At 41.0% G+C, this 17,914-nt stretch overlaps 2 protein-coding genes across 3 annotated transcripts; both read left to right on the top strand.

Annotated features, from left to right (window-relative positions):
* Positions 1-644: 644 nt before the first annotated feature.
* LOC115673217 (metal tolerance protein 11) lies at positions 645-6,281 on the top strand. The gene is made up of 6 exons (XM_030595316.2): positions 645-907; positions 3,877-3,986; positions 4,112-4,357; positions 5,273-5,353; positions 5,450-5,683; positions 5,784-6,281. The coding sequence occupies exons 1-6, from the start codon at positions 739-741 to the stop codon at positions 6,129-6,131; spliced, it is 1,188 nt and encodes a 395-aa protein (XP_030451176.1). The 5' UTR covers positions 645-738; the 3' UTR covers positions 6,132-6,281.
* Positions 6,282-7,715: 1,434 nt separating this feature from the next.
* LOC115673116 (sulfate transporter 4.1, chloroplastic-like) lies at positions 7,716-17,758 on the top strand. Of its 2 annotated transcripts, XM_056308231.1 has the most exons (17): positions 7,720-8,238; positions 9,397-9,445; positions 9,898-10,099; positions 10,836-11,004; positions 11,393-11,458; positions 11,534-11,641; positions 12,351-12,458; positions 12,552-12,617; positions 13,444-13,504; positions 13,661-13,788; positions 14,047-14,088; positions 15,177-15,293; positions 15,604-15,655; positions 15,912-16,050; positions 16,162-16,250; positions 17,050-17,126; positions 17,233-17,758. In XM_056308231.1, exons 1-17 carry the CDS (start codon positions 7,873-7,875, stop codon positions 17,548-17,550), a joined length of 2,157 nt encoding a protein of 718 aa, XP_056164206.1. In that variant the 5' UTR covers positions 7,720-7,872; the 3' UTR covers positions 17,551-17,758. The 2 variants fall into 2 exon arrangements, 1 of the variants encoding a protein (XP_056164206.1); XR_008815807.1 differs by lacking the exon at positions 17,233-17,758 and having other exon boundaries at positions 7,716-8,238; positions 15,912-16,056; positions 17,050-17,103.
* Positions 17,759-17,914: the final 156 nt, after the last annotated feature.

The raw sequence follows: 17,914 nt of genomic DNA, 5'->3' as shown, positions 1-17,914 counted from the left end.
CAATACTTGATTACACTTTTTGAAAATTTTAAGAATTATTTATACATTTACATACATTTTAAAGCTTTCAATGTATTTATCCGTGAAATCGAACTGAGTTGAAAACACATTGAACGCATTTTGTCTAGTAGTCCAATCATCGTCAAATTTATCGTCTGTCCGGGAAAAAGACAATTGGGGTCCTACTTTTCTCCCCCTACTCCCCACCACATACCAAATTTCCCCAGCGGCCGACCACATCCCAAAAAAAAAAAATTCATGTCGATCACGTGCCCAACCTCCTCCCCCCCCCCCCCCCCCCATCGATTCGCTGGAGCCGTACACGTGTCCGATGAAAACCCAACACGTAACGCAACAATTGCGATGGTTCTGCTCCCACGATCGCCCCGCTGCGGAAAGTACGGGCACCAACCAATCTCCGGACTCCACGTCACGCAACAGGAGGGGACGAAAGCAGGCGCGTGCGCGTGCGCGTGCGCGTGCACGGTACGCGCCGTCTATTCGCGATTGCCACGTCACGGGTCGTATCAGCCGGACTGAGAAGGCGAGACACTATAACCAAGTGGCACCAACCCCCGAGGCGGGTGAATTCCCCATAAAGCCCCTGCCATCTCTCTCGAGGCTCTCGCACGCATGTGATCTCCTCCTCCTCCTCCTCCTCTTCGTCGTACGTTTTTTGCGGGGATCGGGAGCGTCCGCGCGAAGCACTTTTCTTTCCCCGTCGCGACCCCCCCGGAGATGGCGGAGCCGGTGGCGCCGGAGCAAGACGAGGAGCGGTTGCTGCTGCCGGAGGCCGGCAACGGCGACCGGTCGTGGCGGCTGAACTTCGACGGGTTCAAGTTCTCGCCGGAGCACGCGCAGAAGAAGCAACCCCGCGGGATCCATGATTGCTGCCTGGGTGTTCTAGGTTCTCTCCTTCTGCCCGGGCTTTTTCTTTCTTTCTTTTCTCGACAAGTTTCCGGCGAAATGGATGTACTTTTGCGTGCTTTGCGGTTGCTTCGTTGTTTTATTATGCTATATTTAGCGTGGGCGGAACTGTTCAGTCGTCATTATTGTTCTGCTTCACCGGCGAAATGAATGTAGTTTTGCGTTCTGCATGACCTCATCCGTTTTCTTTGAATCTGGTTTTGTTGAGGGAAACCATCTTGAAGAATATCTCGAGATGACACTCCGTGTCTTTTCTGAGTTCTCTTCTTCTGAGGAGGCAAGCATCGAGGTGCAAAGGCTCCTCCTTTCCTCCCAAAGGGAATAGGGTCAGAACATTGCAATGAACTGAAGAAGAGTACTCCCTTCTTGATTGAAGTGTCTGCCCAGTAACCCCTTTTATAGCTAAACCCAAACCCTTCCTGTGGACGACGAGATTCGCCCCTCGAGTCAATCCTGCTGATTTCGTCTTTGCGTTTTCCTTTCACTTGCCTCCATCTAGTCGGTAGAGGCTTGCTCTGTGGTGATGCAACTAGTCTAATGAAACTTAAATTAAATCTCTCCTACGAGCATCCTGAAATTATGAAACCAGAATAATAATCGGTGAAAACCTCGAGCCCACTCAAATTTTAAATGTTATTTGGGAAGGAGATACTCCCTTCCATACTTGAATGACGCCTCTTGCATGAGTGCTGAATGGCTTTGATCGAGTAAAAGATTCACAATAATAAGTCGGAGGAAATTTGAGAATTTTTAAGAAGTTTTTCTGACAAATGTCAAGTCGTGAGATGGTTTTCCTTAAGGGTGAGCGGTTTTCGGTCCGGTCCGGTTCAACCCAAGAACCGGGAACCGGACCAGGAGGTCCGGTTCCCAGTTTCTAGGACCGGGGACACTGGTCCGGTCCGGTTCCAATGTGACCAATCACTTATTGGTAAAGGCAAGAAGAAATTGGAGAAATTGAAGAAATTAGATTAGGCTTTTTATTTTTTCAAAAATTTTAAAAAGTAAATAAATATATATAGGAAAAAATTAGAAAAATATATATATTTATCGGTCTGGTCGGTCCGGTTCCCACCCTAGAACCGGGAACCGGACTGCCCAGAAACCGGTTTCACTTTTAGGAACCGGGAACCGGACCAATATTCCCGAGAACCGGACCAAACTGGTCGGTCCGGTCTGTCCCGGTTTGGGCGGTCCATCTTGCTCACCTCTAGTTTTCCTTCCTTCCTTTTTTGAGAGAGTTTAAACAGATATAGATGCAATAAGGGAAGCCTTCCTAGGGACTGCTTTACAAAAACTTCCTAAAATATCCCCTTTAAAGAAAAACTAACGTTTGAGTTATTTGCAAGGTAATTTCTTTGTACAAATGTTACCTTACAAGAATTCTTGTAAATCTCAAACTACATTGCTTTGAAAATGGGGACTTACATTGATTAAGGGATGGTTCCTTGGATAGACAAATGGGAGGCATACATATGAAACCTTGGAAAGGTGCCGTACATAATTACAGATAACAGTCTACAATTATGGGGTTAGAACAGCAGCAGCGAGGAATTCATACTAGCAAAGTTTTCCTACAACATGTAATGTCTTTGGCCCGTCTTTTTTCCTATATGTTGGGCTTGATTAGGGATGGTGATTGTTACAAAAGTAGCTTTGTTCTCTGGATAAGAATCTGTTATCCTTTAGAAATATCTATTCCATTTTGGCCTTGTCCACTTGATTGTTAGTTTAGTGGTTTTGCCATTTTGGTACTGTAATTTAGTGAGAAAATCTTGGGTGTCACACTGAGTGAGACAGCCGATTGGAACATGCCAATTCAATTTAATTTGATAAAACCTGCAGGTGTCATCCTGCTGATATGGTCTCACTGGGAAATGCTAAAGATGCTAAAACTTTTCTCCTGAACTATATTTTCTAAGTGATTCAGCAGGATTACTTTGGAAGCCAATCACTTTGTGTACGATTCCCACTTGTTTAACATCTTTGTCTTCCTAAGTCCCTCTGCACACAAGTTTAGTGAAAGCTTTTAGTATCCTTACCATTGCTCTTTCTCATATTTAGCGGTTTTAGTTTGGTGACTCGAGTGATGTTAACTAGCATCCTTGTATGTCCTTTGTTGCGTTAATATAGAAATTTATACTTCTTTTCTTCAAGCTTACTCTCGCCGCTATAGATCGGTGCTCCCAACCCCCCCACTTCAAACAAAAGAAAAAGTTATTATGCATCAAACTTGTGTGGATATTATAGCAGGGTAGTAGCTTGGCTGCCTTATTGATATATCTAGCCATGCTATGAGTACATGGGATTACATCATTGGCATGGAGTGTGGCGATTAATTGTTTAATTCTTCAGAAAAGATAGTTGGTAAGAAACTCATCTGAAGTTGATACGTGATTGAAGGTCTAGCACTATGAATGTTGGAGATGGATAAAACGTGGGAGCATGGAAGGCCTGCATAATTGTTCCCTGAAATTAACGTTGTGACTGTGTTGTGAGTCTGAAGTTAAGTCTCAGCTTCGTAGTTTTTTGGCAACTTTGACAGAGATTGAAATGACAGTACCTCATCACTTGCCCTTGGGTACTAGCTCGTGTACAAGCATGTCTCTTGTCTCATCATCGAATTATTTGGAACTTGCAAAATTGCTTCTATGTGTGTACTGGTGTGTGCTTAGGAGAAGCACGCTTGTTTACATGCATGACATGTTTGTGCACTAACAACCACAGGTTGGTATCTGCGTTTACACAGCATTTAGAAAGCATTAGTTATTCAACAAGGGACGAGGGTTGACGCTGGTGATTTTTTAAGACAAACGACTGGTGCTTACTGGGATATGGATTTCGAGTTTTTTCTACATGTTTCTGAGCTCAAGAAATCTATACTCCCTTCCTCTGTTGCTCTTTACATGCAAGACGTTGGATTTTGAGATTCAATTACTTTTTATGACTTAGGTCCTGAGGATAATGTGGCTGAGTACTATCAGCAACAAGTGGAAATGCTTGAGGGCTTCAATGAAATGGATGCTTTAACTGAACGTGGTTTTATTCCTGGAATGTCAAAGGTCATTCTTGAATTTTGATGCTCTGTGCAGTCTACTAAATTAATTTTGTCCCTCAATCTGATAGAAAGGACGTTTAATTGCCTGTCTAACAGTTCCTATTGGAATGATTGGTGTTTTATTTGCAGGAAGAACAGGAGAAGTTGGCTAGAAATGAAACATTTGCCATAAGAATATCAAATATTGCAAACATGGTTCTTTTTGCAGCGAAAGTATATGCTTCCATTAGAAGTGGATCGTTGGCCATCATAGCCTCCACATTGGACTCCCTTCTCGATCTGTTGTCAGGCTTCATCCTGTGGTTTACTGCATTCTCTATGCAAACGCCAAATCCCTATCATTATCCTATAGGAAAGAAACGGATGCAACCATTGGTAAGTCCACCATAAATTATTGCCCATAAGAATTGTGTTACGTAATTTTCTCACATCAGCACCGGGTGCTTCTTGCAATGTTCTGGGTTATTAAGAAGTTTCTCCTTTTCTTTTCTTGTATATAGGCTTACAGGGCTCAAAGGCCAATATGCTTTTGTCACGGGCCGGTTTCCATCCTGAATTCATTAATATTTCATGGTCCAATTTGTATGAGATTGGTGTCATAGTTTAGTATGTCCTTCATTGATGACAGAGGGGGAATTCTTGGTTTAGTATTCCACTTGTTCGACCATCTTTAAGCAAGCTGGTTTGTTTTAAGGGTGAAAAAACTTCTCATTGCCTTCTTGAGCCTTTCCTTATGATGTCTACACTTTCGTATGTCAAGCTGTGCCTGAAACTTCTGTTCCCTTTTCAATATTGTGAATTGGTCACTTGGATGATATGCATAATGCTTGCTCTTTACTGTCAGAAATGGCCGCCTCCTTTGTTTCACGACAAAGAAGAGTAATTTGGGGAGAAAAAGCAGTTATTGTTCTTTGTATTTTGAATAGATGTTTTCATCTTCAATGGCCATTCAAAATATCAAAATCCAGTCCTGAATCAATTGAATGAGAGGCAAAATTGGCTCTTGGAGTTCCTAGCACCGATTAGAGGATTTACTATAATTTGTGTGTTTTTCCTTAATTATTGATCTCGTGTCTGTACAGACCTCCCTTCCTACCCTGACCTCTTGGCCTCTTTCCACTGATATGATCATCTGATTTTCCCACTTATGTTGTGAACGTAAAATATGGGTGTGTAATCTATCTAGTTCATAGGGACATCATTGGTGGAATACTCGAATATATAGCTCTTATGATTGCATCTGTAATTTTGTTTTTTGATTCTTGAATTTAACAATTAGATGGCATGCAGGGAATCCTTGTGTTTGCCTCTGTGATGGCCACTCTTGGACTGCAGATTATCTTGGAGTCAGTGCAGCAATTGTTATCTAATGTATGTATTTTATTAACTTTTAAGGCATGAAGTTGGGACCTATTACTTCAAAGAATCATGAACATTTTTAACCCTTTGACTTCCTGTTGTTCCCAGGAGGCTGAATTTAATTTAACAAAAGAGCAAGAGCAATGGCTTGTGGGTATCATGCTCTCTGTGACTCTGGTCAAATTCCTTCTAGTCCTTTATTGCCGGTCATTCACAAATGAGATCGTCAAAGCATATGCCCAGGACCACTTTTTTGATGTCATAACCAATGTCATTGGTCTCGTTGCTGCACTCTTGGCTAATTATTTTGATGGTTGGATGGATCCTGTCGGAGCTATTATTGTAAGTGAATCTGCCCACTCCGTCTCTCATGCTTATGCACGATCATTCACATGCTCTTTGGTTCTCTGTTTGTACTCATGAAAGTTTGATCGTCTTGTAGCTTGCGCTCTATACCATCCGGACATGGTCAATGACAGTCCTGGAAAACGTGAACTCCCTTGTAGGGAGATCTGCAGCTCCAGAATACCTGCAGAAACTCACGTACCTCTGTTGGAATCATCACAAGGCGATAAGGCACATCGACACTGTCCGAGCCTACACCTTTGGATCCCACTACTTTGTCGAGGTGGACATCGTCCTGCCGGCTGATATGCCTCTGCAGGAGGCGCATGACATCGGCGAGTCCTTGCAGGAGAAGCTCGAGCTCCTGCCAGAAATCGAGCGCGCCTTTGTTCATCTCGACTACGAGTATTCGCACAAGCCAGAGCATGCTCAAGCGCATTCGTAGTGGTAATGCTTACATTATGTTTCCAGGCCCACTTCTCAAGCAACTGTGTATTGTATAATTGTACGGGAATTGGAATGTGCTATGTGGCTGCAGCTTTTGTAGCTTTAAAATGTAAAAATACTTCAAATCGAGCCTACTGCATTTCCCAAATGACTGAATACTGGGTTTCCCCTTTTAGAGAGTGTATGATGGGTGATGTACAGGAAAAGATGTGAAGCTCTTTAGACATATATGGTTACATATTTTGGACTGAAACGATTAGAATTAGGCTTGGTGAATTTTATTGTATTATCCATATTATAGGGAATCCCTCAATGAAGACGGTCCATTGATTTGATATGTAGAGAAAAAATCTACCGTCTTTGTTTTATTCAGAAACTTAAAACCAATGATTAGTTATTGGAGCAAATAGCGACACCGCCATATCATTCGACATGAGCAGTTGTGATTTTTCATTGGATTTACCTCTCTTAATGGAAATTTATGCAATTATTAAAAATTTCTTGTTTAGGTAGTTCATTCTGTCCATACGTAGTGTTTTGATCTATTATTTCAATTCTTTCGTGTCTCGACAGCAGCATACTGTCCGATCAAAATCGGGAAGAAAAATTTGTTTCTATGAATTATGATTCACTTAATCCCTATTTCATGGCTACATATTTTCTCGGCTAAGTAATGGGACATATGGTTGCGTACCGTCCATTTTAATCATAGTAAAATATGACGGTTTTTCAGAACGGTCGTAACTTGTCCTTACTTAAAAAGGGTGAGAAAACGGTGTGTTCAAGTGTCAGGTTCTTCCAATTGTTCAAATTAGTCCTCACATGGATAATAACATGGATTTATGAATATTGTGCATCGATCCCGAACTACCTAGTATTAGCCTATCTCAGAGTCAGATATCGACCGAGCCGCATTTGGGCTTTAAATCAAGACACCAGGGTGTCACTTTTGGACGATGATTCGGGCACCCGCCAAGATGTTAGGCAGTACATTAACGGAGACACCGGGGTCGCCGCGGGCTAGTACTGGTCAGAGCGCGGTGAAAAATCTCGAATGCTGTTCAGTCCAGTTGTGTCGCTCTCGAGCAAAGAAGAGACGTGGGTGGGTTGGACTGTCGCAGCCGTGAGCCGGCGAAGGAAGATAGATACATAGATGGATGGCGTGACGGCATCGATCCAGATCGAGATCGAGGTGGACCCGGACGCGATCACGTCCGCGTCCATCTGGGGGAGGGAAAACGGCCCCAAGCTGCTGTGTCGTCGTCCGATCCGCAACGCCATGTCGTTTTTGCCAAAAGGGCCGAGCCCTTTATTTTCCTTTTTCGACCCAAAAAAAAAAATATACACATATATATATATTAATTGAGAGAAAAAAAACAGAAAGAGGAAGAGAGAAAATGGCCAAGCTTGTCCAGGTTCATCCAATCACAACGGGAACTCAAAATCCCTCGTCATTTAAACCCCAACGAGGCAACGAAGGAAATAAAATTGGAAAAAAAAAATTGAAGTAAAAATCGCGCGTCGTATATATATATGATAGGCGTCTTCAAGCTGACAACAACGACCGAACCAGCCCCACCCCCACCCGAATTTTCCCCCGCGAAAGCCAAAAAGCTCGAGCGAGAAAAAGATCAGAAAGAGGTAAAAAAAAAAAAAGCCGTACGGAGCAGGCCCCCTCGGCTGCGTGGGGCCTCGTTCCGTCTCCCCTCCCCATAGAAAATGCGCCATCGACGGTGCCCATGGAGATAACGTACGCCTCCGCCAGCTCCCCCGACCTCGCCGCCGTCGCCCGCCACGCCGGCTCCAACCCTTCCTCCTCCTCCGCCTCCTCCTCCTCCTCCGTCATGCCGCACTCCCGCCCCGTCAAGGTCATCCCCCTGCAGCACCCGGCGGCCCCGCCGTCGTCGTCGGCGGCCGGGGCGGCGGCGGCGGCGGGCGGCTCGATGTGGCTGCGGTGGAGTTCGAAGGCGAAGCGGATGACGTGCGTGGAGTGGATCGAGGTCTTCCTGCCCTGCGTCCGGTGGATTCGGGCGTACAGGTGGCGCGAGTACTTGCAGATCGATCTCATGGCCGGGATCACCGTCGGCGTCATGCTCGTGCCTCAGGTGATTGGCGTTGATGCCCTCTGGTCGCCTGCAACGTTCCTGATTTTCGCGCCTCCTCCTCTCTCTTTTCTCGGGTTTGAGCTTTTGAGATTGCGTTCACTTCTCGGGAAATTGAGTTTTCAATGTGCTGTTTTAAGTTCTTTCTTTTCAGTGCTTTTGAGAGTTGAAGATGTGAAAATCATCAGAGTTCACTGGTGATGCTGTCGAATTTCGAGTCGATTTTGTGTCTTGGATTTCATTATTCTAGTACCGTCCATTTTTGAGCAATTCTCGTTGAATTCAACTATTTCTGGGCAACAGAGAGGGTTCTCTTGTTTGCATCTCGCTCGACGCTTTGGCTGCTTCGAAGAACTTCTTTGCAATGTCATTTTGCAGACTCTGTTCGCTCTTGCGTCTTTTTGACGAATTGTTTTTTTTTTTTTTTTTTGGGTTCTTTTCATTCCCTTTTTGATCTTTCTTGTTCATAACGCATCTTCTTCAATTCTTGCCCAACAGAGGAAGGCACTGTCCTCCCCGTCGTCGTTTCAGCGTTTTTCACGTGCATGTGATTGTTAATCACGTTCTGTACCATCTCCAAGTTGACATTTCCCTGTTGAGTAAAGTAGTCAGCTGGCGATGATTGGGCGGATTTTCATCTTCCCACTCGTTACGATCCTCTTGTCACTTCCCTTGAACTGTTGCCTTGAGCTGATTAGTAAAAGCGCTGAGTCAGTCACTTGCCAGATCTCGTATTAATTTTCAAAGCCGCCTTGCCCAATTCTTGCAGCCAATCCGGCAGGAGAGATCGGACGTTTCGTGTTTACATGTGTCACGTTTCGTTCACCTAACAATGCTGCTTCCGTTTTTTTCTATGTTGTCTCATGTAGTACTTTCTCACGCTGTTCTTGTTCATTTTTCACCTTTTCTCCGTAATCGTGGCAGCATCGATCATGTGAGAAATTTTTTGAAAATGAATAGTGGTCTTCCTCTTTTGGGTTTGGTCGTAATTTCTTTAAAATCTGACTGCTCTGTCATGCCGTTGAGTTTCCATAAGAAAGGAACTTTTTAACCTTTTCTCGGGAAGATTGATCCCACTTTGACTGTACCTAATGACTTGATGTTGTGGATTGGACTAATATGATTAGTATGAGGTTGAAACTGTTTGTTGTGACTGGCCAGGCAATGTCATACGCAAAACTAGCTGGGTTGGAACCGATTTATGGCCTCTGTAAGTTTATTGCGTCAACATTTGCTTCTTTTCTTCTTATGGCAGCTTGTGAACTTCTGTCCTAAAATTGACTGCAGCAATGCTGTGGGGAGTAACATTCACCTTCCTAAATGGCGATATAGAATCACAACTACACTATACACCAAGCACCTGTCTACATGACACTAACAATGTATTAAATGTTTGAAATCTACCTCTCCAAATTCTCCTGCTGTTATCTAACGATCATGTCATACTGTTGGTGTTATTTTTATTGGGAGAGATTTCCTTTCGTATCAGTGACCTCTTTGAAAAAATTAAATGCTCCTAAATCGTTTGATCAATCCATGCTTGATGATACAAAAGACGTAATGGTGGCATTCTTCTCTTCCTTTTTATTTTCGAAATATCTAGCAAAAGATTCTAGAATAGTCACGTGTATCTAACATTCTTCATTGGGTTTTGTGAGGCAGACTCTGGTTTTGTGCCTGTATTCGTCTATGCCGTATTCGGATCGTCTCGTCAACTTGCAGTAGGCCCAGTAGCATTGGTGTCTCTCCTTGTCTCTAATGTACTGAGTGCAATTGTTGATTCTTCTGATGAGCTATACACAGAACTTGCAATACTGCTGGCTCTTATGGTTGGGGTATTGGAATGCATCATGGGGCTCTTGAGGTAATTACCGCCACTTGTTCTCTGAAATTTAGTCACGTGCTTGAAAGAGGGAGTGATGAATGTGTCAATATGAATCTGTGACTTATCTATATCAGCAATTCATGTCTTTTGGCTTGTGAGGATCTTGAGATGTCATTTTAATGTGAATAACTGTAATAAATGTTGTATGATATGAATTCAGTATTACCTCATGGGTGAGCTATTTCTTTATCTCCTTGTGAATCTTATGTTCCGAGATTCTTTCGATGACCAATGTTGTGTTGAGGGGTATTATTATCATAATTATTTTCAAGAAAGATCCACAATAAGATCTTACCTTGGCAAGTCACATATTGCTAGAAAATACTGTACCAATTACCACCTTTAAACAGCAGATTGAGCATTTATTTATGCTCTTGAGTTGAACGGGAATTATTGATATTTTTTATGGGGTTCAAGAAAAAATTTGTGTTACAGAGGGAGTATGTTATCCTTGGGCATCTGTCCTTTTAAGTTGTTTCTTTCTGTAAATGAGAGCTTGTAGAAGGCCTACTCTCCCTGCTTTATTCATGTTATTAATGATCTCTTTGGAAAAAGAAGTTGAATCGTATTTTTACCTTGATTGTTGATCTCTGTCTAGAAGTTCTCTCTCTCAAGAACATCTTTGTTAACTAATATGATGCATGGTCGTCTTTATTCCGTGGCTTCCTCGGTTCATTTCTAGTTCATATAAGTGTTTCACGTTTATCTTTAACAGGCTTGGATGGCTCATTCGTTTCATCAGCCACTCTGTAATATCTGGCTTCACATCCGCTTCTGCCATTGTCATTGGATTATCTCAAGCAAAATACTTTTTGGGATATGACATTGTTCGAAGTAGCAAGATCGTGCCCCTGATCAAAAGTATAATAGCTGGAGCAGATGGGGTAGGCCCTGCATGCCCAGGGGGTACATCCATCATCTGTTCACATACTAATATATTTCTTCGTGTCTATGTAAATGACATAACTTGAAGCTCACATTCTGTCACCAATACAAGTAACTAAAACTACGGACATTGTATGGCTGATACTGTAGCCATTATGCATCAGTGAATTTACCTGGTCCATCAGCGAATGTTAATTTAAATTCTCTTCGATATTGGTACATTTTTTTGTGGATGGGTTTTACTATTTTCATCACTTTGGCCCTTAATTTGAAGTCAGGAGTCCCTCTATCATGCTATTTTCTGTTTGTTCCTATTTATTACGTTGTGCCTGATATTTGCACTTATCAAGTTCCTTTTTAACCACAGGTCGTCTTTTCTTTTTGTAGTTTTCGTGGCCACCATTTGTTATGGGATGTGTTATTCTTGCGATCCTTCTGGTTATGAAGCACCTGGTACTAGCTCATTCACTCTTCTGTGGTGTAGAACTGATTTTATGCATATGGACATGACTGCTACTTTATGGTTAGGGAAAATCAAGGAAGTACCTGCGATTTCTGCGAGCAGCGGGGCCCCTTACAGCAGTGGTCTTGGGCACAGCTGTTGTGAAAATTTTTAATCTATCTTCTATTTCTCTGGTAAGAGCGAGGTAGATATGACCATTTTATTTGCTATGGTATTGTGCTGATTATTTCTTTCTCTGGAAATCTTGCGAATATACAACTGAATGATCAAATTACATAATCTTGGGATGGTTGTCATCTCAAAATTCCAGTCGACATACGAAAATTTGTGTCAATCTATTATAACTTGAAATTGCTGTGTTTAGTGTAGCATAAGTTCGATTGTGCCAAGATATATATATATATATATATATATATATGTAATTGGCACAATTATGTATATATTCTTTCATTTTCATGTTTTTTTTCTTCATATAAGTGGCTTTTGGAAGATTATTAGTTTTTCCCATTTCTCTACTGGTGAATTTGAGAGTTTGGGTGGGGCAGTTTCTTGAGGAGCACCCTCATGGTCATTGGACCAGCTACTAGCTAAAACATGTGCTAAAATTTGGATCACCAAGAGCGGGGACATCTCGGAGATTAACACCGAGGAATTTCAACCTAAAATTTCAGAAGAACTAGCTGTCTAGTAAAATGAACACAGTCAAATGTCTCATATTTCCTGTGATTGAGAGTTGTGAAGTGCTATGTAGTTATAATGACAATGGCCGAAACATACTATTCCTTACCTTGGATTTCTCTGAAATTTTTTTTTTCGATGAGGTATAACTCAGCCAAGGGGAAATGACAAGGAGCTGATGAAGGATGTTTTCTATTGTTTTAGGTAGGTGAGATACCACAGGGCCTCCCAAGCTTTTCTGTTCCGAAGAACTTCGGGTATATGACATCTTTAATTCCAACTGCACTTCTCATTACTGGCGTGGCTATATTGGTGAGATTATTCATCTGCTAATGTTGTTTGTACTCTGATGACAATCAGTACTACAGCTGAATAAATTGTCTTTTTTCATTTTTGGCATTTCAGGAATCTGTGGGAATTGCCAAAGCATTGGCAGCAAAGAATGGATACGAGTTGGACTCCAATCAAGAGGTGCGCTCTTCAATCATTAAACTGTGGACATTAGAGACTTGGATGGGAGATAAAGGGGTTGACCCAACTGGTGGCCACTAGAAATTGCATACGCGTCAGTGCAGAGAATAATATGTTAATTACTTTACTAGTAATATTGTGATGTAGTAGGAATTAGTTTACCACATTTGCAGATTTTTGGTTGCATCTCATTCTTGCCACAAGCTTTATATTTGTTTGAGATTGGGAACAGCGGTTTTACTTTGCTAAAGAGTTGTTAAACAGTGATGGCTGTAGGATTGCTTCACGGTGTTGGTTTATAGATACTATGTTCATAAAATACAGATCTTGCAGTCTCTTTTCGGGATGCATTTGCCACTTTCGTGTCATCTGATGTTTTTATAAGTAGGACTTGGAGATGAATTTGGTAGGCCTTATAACTTGATTTGTCATCCTTGTCATTCTACCACTCATGCTCCATGGACAATTCAAGCTGAAGCTTATTGTATGGTACCACGATTTTTTTTCATGCGATTTTAGTAGAATGTAGAGAAGATATTGAAGATGATATCCATGGCTGAATCTCTATATGGTTATAAGTTTGAAGCTTTCTTGGAAAGTCAAAGCATGTCCTTTTTGGTCTTTGCAAAACATAAACGCTTATAGGGCCCTTTATTGCTTCCCAATGTTCTCAGCTTCCTTTTAAAGAACAATAATGATTCTGAAGAATTTGCGTTCTGGAATATCACCGACTGTACTTTGTGCCAATATGAGTATTATAGCATGTCCATAAGGGTTGTTCGTATCATGACCTCTCCTAATGGATCATTTCTTCTTTTTTGAACAGCTTTTTGGTCTTGGTGTGTCAAATATACTTGGTTCCTTTTTTTCAGCATACCCTACTACAGGTGAGAAATGGAGTTCTTAAGAGCAGTCTAGATGACTCTCATTTTATGCTCATGTTAAAAGAACATTGGAAAGTTTGCCAGTACTCTAATTGAGGCATTAGATAAGCATTTTATGTTAATTTGCTGATGAAATCACGTATACTATGTTGCTCTCAGGTTCCTTTTCCCGGTCAGCTGTAAACCATGAAAGTGGTGCAAAGACAGGTGTATCTGGAATTGTTACAGGAATCATAATGGGCTGTGCCCTTTTATTCTTGACTGAGTTGTTTGAATATATACCACAGGTATGCATCCTTGTCAGCAATTGTTGTTCTTATGGATCTGCATTTATGTCAGGGATGTCATTCTTTGGTGGGATTACTGTCTCTTTCTGCTGGTTTAGGAGCACACATGTGCTGATTAAACGGTGCTTTATTTTGTAACCGATGACTCAAGGGAAGGATCTGAGAATGTTTATTTTGTATTCTATTATTATCTAAGTCCTATGGTCTCCTCTTCGTTTGGAATACTAACTATTGGCTCAACATTTTTGTTATCTGCAGTGTGCACTAGCTGCCATTGTGATATCTGCTGTTATGGGCCTGGTAAGTAATCCTGTTTACTATTCGTATTAAATTTGATATGAAGAACCAAGATCGAAGGAACTCTTAGAAGACTTCTTTTCAGTCATTTTAGTGTAGCTGATTAAAATCTAGGAGTTCATTTTTCTGATGATGCTCTTGTGCTTCCTCCATTCTGAGTAACTAACTTTTTCGACCTTCTGTGATAATGATGTGTTACATGAATTGGAACTGCTGCTAGATGATAGTTCTGTCTGCAAGAGCATGTCTACCTGTAAAAGAGCTACGGGTTGTCCTGAATGTATTAACAGAGAACACATGATCTGCTGAAGCATGTTTGCTGTTCCCCCATTTTTTTAAAATTATTGATGACTGTCCATTTCAGGACAGATGACATGTTCGTGGAACATATTGTGATTTTTTCTAACGAAAAAATATTGAGTGTTGTGTATAGTCCTAAGTGAGGCTTGCACCTTACAGGTTACGCATTTAGCTTGAAGATTGCTAATATTACCTCCTTTATTTTTTCATTTGCTCCCTTCCAATGTCACTAATGCCATCAACCTTATTCTATTGTTTGAGTTGCCTTCAAGGATTTCTAGTCTTGTTTGTCTTTCATCTGCATTTCTGTCATCTGGTTTGCTTGTTATCTGAGTGATAAGTCTCCACATTATCCACATACAAGGTTCTAATAGGCCTCAGAAGCCTGGATCGTCCTCCAGCTAAATTCTTTAAGTTATTAATCAATATATGCTTATTTTTATGTAATCTTGAACTATATAATAGATTTCACACAAGTAAACTAGTCCTGTATTTACGCTTGCCATGAATTTTTAAGTGTTAGCAAATTATGATTTTATGTATCAATCTTCTATCTTATGACAGAAATTGTTGTGGAGATTAGTTTCATATTTGTTCTAAATGATCATTGATGTCCATGTGCATGTTGATTTTATTTACTTTCTTAGCGCAGAAATTTTAAGAACAGACTTTTTACAGAGAAACTACACTAAAGTCAATCTTAAAGTACGCAAAGGAGCGAGAATTACTGTTAGTTTATTTAGTAATGAAATGGTAATTCAAGCTATTGCTTTTTTGTGATACTATTTCAGGTGGATTATGAGGAAGCTATATTTCTTTGGCGTGTGGATAAGAAAGATTTTCTTCTTTGGACAATTACTAGCACAACAACATTGTTCTTTGGTATTGAAATAGGTGTCCTTGTTGGGGTGAGTACATGGAGCCACAGCATTTGAGCTACTGAATGTAGATATTTATGCTGTATATACATTCATGCAGGCATAGTGGTAGACATCATGGGCATAAACAAGATTACTCAGATTTTGTCAGATGATGCTAAATCTTTTTGGATTAAAGAGCATGAGCTGCGTTGATGTACTTAGACTTTAGGATAGAAATTGGTTTGAGAAGGTCACTATTGATTTGTAATAATCCCTACATAAAGCAGCTTTATCATCATAGGAGCCCTTGAAGGAGCTTGTAACTTACAATCCAATTTTGACATGTTTTTGATGCTAGGTTGGTGCTTCTCTTGCTTTTGTCATTCATGAATCAGCAAATCCACATATCGGTAAGTTGATTTGCTTATAAGCTGCTCTTTGTTTTCGTTCTTTGCTGCTGCTTATCTGGTTAACGATGCCATTACCATATGTCCTGGTATTTCGTTTTGTCATTATTCTCCTTTAATGGTGAAAGCTGCTTCATTTGCTTTTCCAAATGTCTTCTCTCTCTCTCTCTCTCTCGTGTTGATGCATGTCAATGTATTCCTCAGCCTCATGATAACTCCTCTGCCTCAAAGACTTCCCATCTTGTTATCTGTTTTGCAGCTGTCTTGGGGCGCCTACCTGGCACCACTGTCTATAGAAATATAGAACAGTACCCAGAAGCGTATACCTACAATGGAATTGTTATTGTTCGGATTGATGCTCCAATATATTTTGCCAATATTAGTCACATAAAAGATCGGTAATTGTACGGCTTTGCCCTCCCTATCTGGTTCATTTTCATTCTGAACCTGTTAGTTGTTCTCATTTGTCTATGAAAGGAAGCACTAAGTATTCTAAAATTTCTTTTCAGGCTACGGGAATATGAAATTGAGGTCGATAAATCCACACGAAGGGGCCCGGAAGTTGATAGAGTTTATTTTGTGATTCTAGAGATGGCACGTAAGTTGTTATTTAAGTGATTAATGTGGTTATCTATACAAAAACAACATGGAAATGATTCTTCATTGGAGTCTTCATTATGTCGAATTAATATGGAAGTGAAAGTACACAAGAGTTAGTTATTCTAGTCGGCTTTGCAATGTATCTCTCCTGTCTCTTGAAAAGTTAGTTGGATCCTACAATTAGTTTCCGAGCTAATTTTCTTCCAGGCTGAAATTTATTCCAGGTGCGGATGTAATTTATCATGCAAATATCCGCTGTTGATCATCATAAGTTGAATTATAGGCTTTGTAGGCCTAACAATAGGTGGAGTAGTCGTAGCCCTTTTTTTGACAAAAAAAAAAAATTGCCTTACTTGGGAAAAGGTTTCCATGAGCCATGGACTAAGTATTCTATATTGATGTGTTTTGTCATGTATGTCAATTTATCAGAATATAGTTGAGTTGATGTTTCGCGAATAATTAATTGCTTATTTGTTGGCTAAATTTTAATGTTATATCTGTTTTGTTCTTTATGAAATCTACTCCAAATCCTCAAGCCAAGAGCACGGCTTAATGTTGCAACAGGCCTCATAATTTGGTTTAGTTGTAGGTGGATACAGAAGAATTCGGCCAGTCAAGCCTCACCTTAAAAAAATGCAGACTTTTTATAGGATTTCTATCATTCTCGGCTTAAAGTTCATGGAAACAGATTTATAACCTCATTTATTGTTACTCATGCTAATATAGGCCTTGGCTTTACCGCACTGAGGTTCTTGTGCTGCCACATCTTGGAATCACATCTTCATTTCTTGTTGCAGCTGTCACGTATATTGATTCCAGTGCTGTTCAAGCTTTAAAGGACTTGTACCAAGAGTACAAATTACGGGACATTCAGGTTTCTTGATCTCTACCGATAACTATTCATTCATTTTCTTGTCAGTCTCAATGGCAGTTCCTTTGGCCGTCTCCACTAGCATCTGAGACTTTTCCTGGTGTGGCAGATCGCTATTTCCAATCCGAACCGGGACATCCTGCTTACTTTTTCAAAGTCCGGAGTGGTTGACATGATTGGTAAGGAATGGTTTTTTGTTCGAGTCCATGATGCTGTTCAAGTCTGCCTCCAACATGTCCAGAGCCTAAAAGAAATGCCCACAACACCCGACCCTCCACCTGAGGATAGACCAAGTCTCTTGCAGAGATTACTCAGGCAAACCGGGGAGGATCTCTCGATTCTTGAGCTGGAGTCCGGAAATCAGAGGCCTCCAGCATCTATGGACACCGATCCTCAATTGGAACCTCTCTTACCCCGGAAGCCTTGAACGTTTCTTCCCGGTGATGGATGTGCAGCCAGAAATTATTCGCACGAGGCCGTGCTCAATTGTATGATCTAATAATCCATTTTTTTCCGGCCATAAGGGAGGATTTTGTTTTCTCTTTCTCTGTGAGTAAAGTAGATAATCTTGTATAATAGGATTAGCATGTATCACTGTATTATATTCATCAATAAGTAGATCTCAATTCGCTGCATTCTATGAGCTTACCAATGTAATTCCGTTTCCCTCCCTTTCCGATCGATTTCTTTGCCCCTATTGCTCCTCTACCGTGACTCATTAATACCTTCTTCTGAGAGAAGTGTCTAACTGCGAGATACAAAGTGCAGCTATCTTTCTTTGGATGGCAATT

This window comes from Syzygium oleosum, unplaced genomic scaffold, assembly GCF_021117445.2.
Source record: "Syzygium oleosum isolate NSW1041296 unplaced genomic scaffold, Sole_v2.1 Sole_v2.02, whole genome shotgun sequence".
Taxonomy (NCBI): Eukaryota; Viridiplantae; Streptophyta; class Magnoliopsida; order Myrtales; family Myrtaceae; genus Syzygium; species Syzygium oleosum.
This window is presented reverse-complemented; position numbering and strand designations above follow the sequence as displayed.

Bases quoted from the DNA above. Each gene is read 5' to 3' on its own strand.
- LOC115673217 (XM_030595316.2), top strand. From the start codon at position 739: ATGGCGGAGCCGGTGGCGCCGGAGCAAGACGAGGAGCGGTTGCTGCTG. The intron at 908-3,876 runs GTTCTCTCCTTC...TTTATGACTTAG, and splicing joins TTGCTGCCTGGGTGTTCTAG to GTCCTGAGGATAATGTGGCT. The intron at 4,358-5,272 runs GTAAGTCCACCA...GATGGCATGCAG, and splicing joins AGAAACGGATGCAACCATTG to GGAATCCTTGTGTTTGCCTC.
- LOC115673116 (XM_056308231.1), top strand. From the start codon at position 7,873: ATGGAGATAACGTACGCCTCCGCCAGCTCCCCCGACCTCGCCGCCGTC. The intron at 10,100-10,835 runs GTAATTACCGCC...TATCTTTAACAG, and splicing joins TGCATCATGGGGCTCTTGAG to GCTTGGATGGCTCATTCGTT. The intron at 17,127-17,232 runs GTTTCTTGATCT...CTGGTGTGGCAG, and splicing joins ACAAATTACGGGACATTCAG to ATCGCTATTTCCAATCCGAA.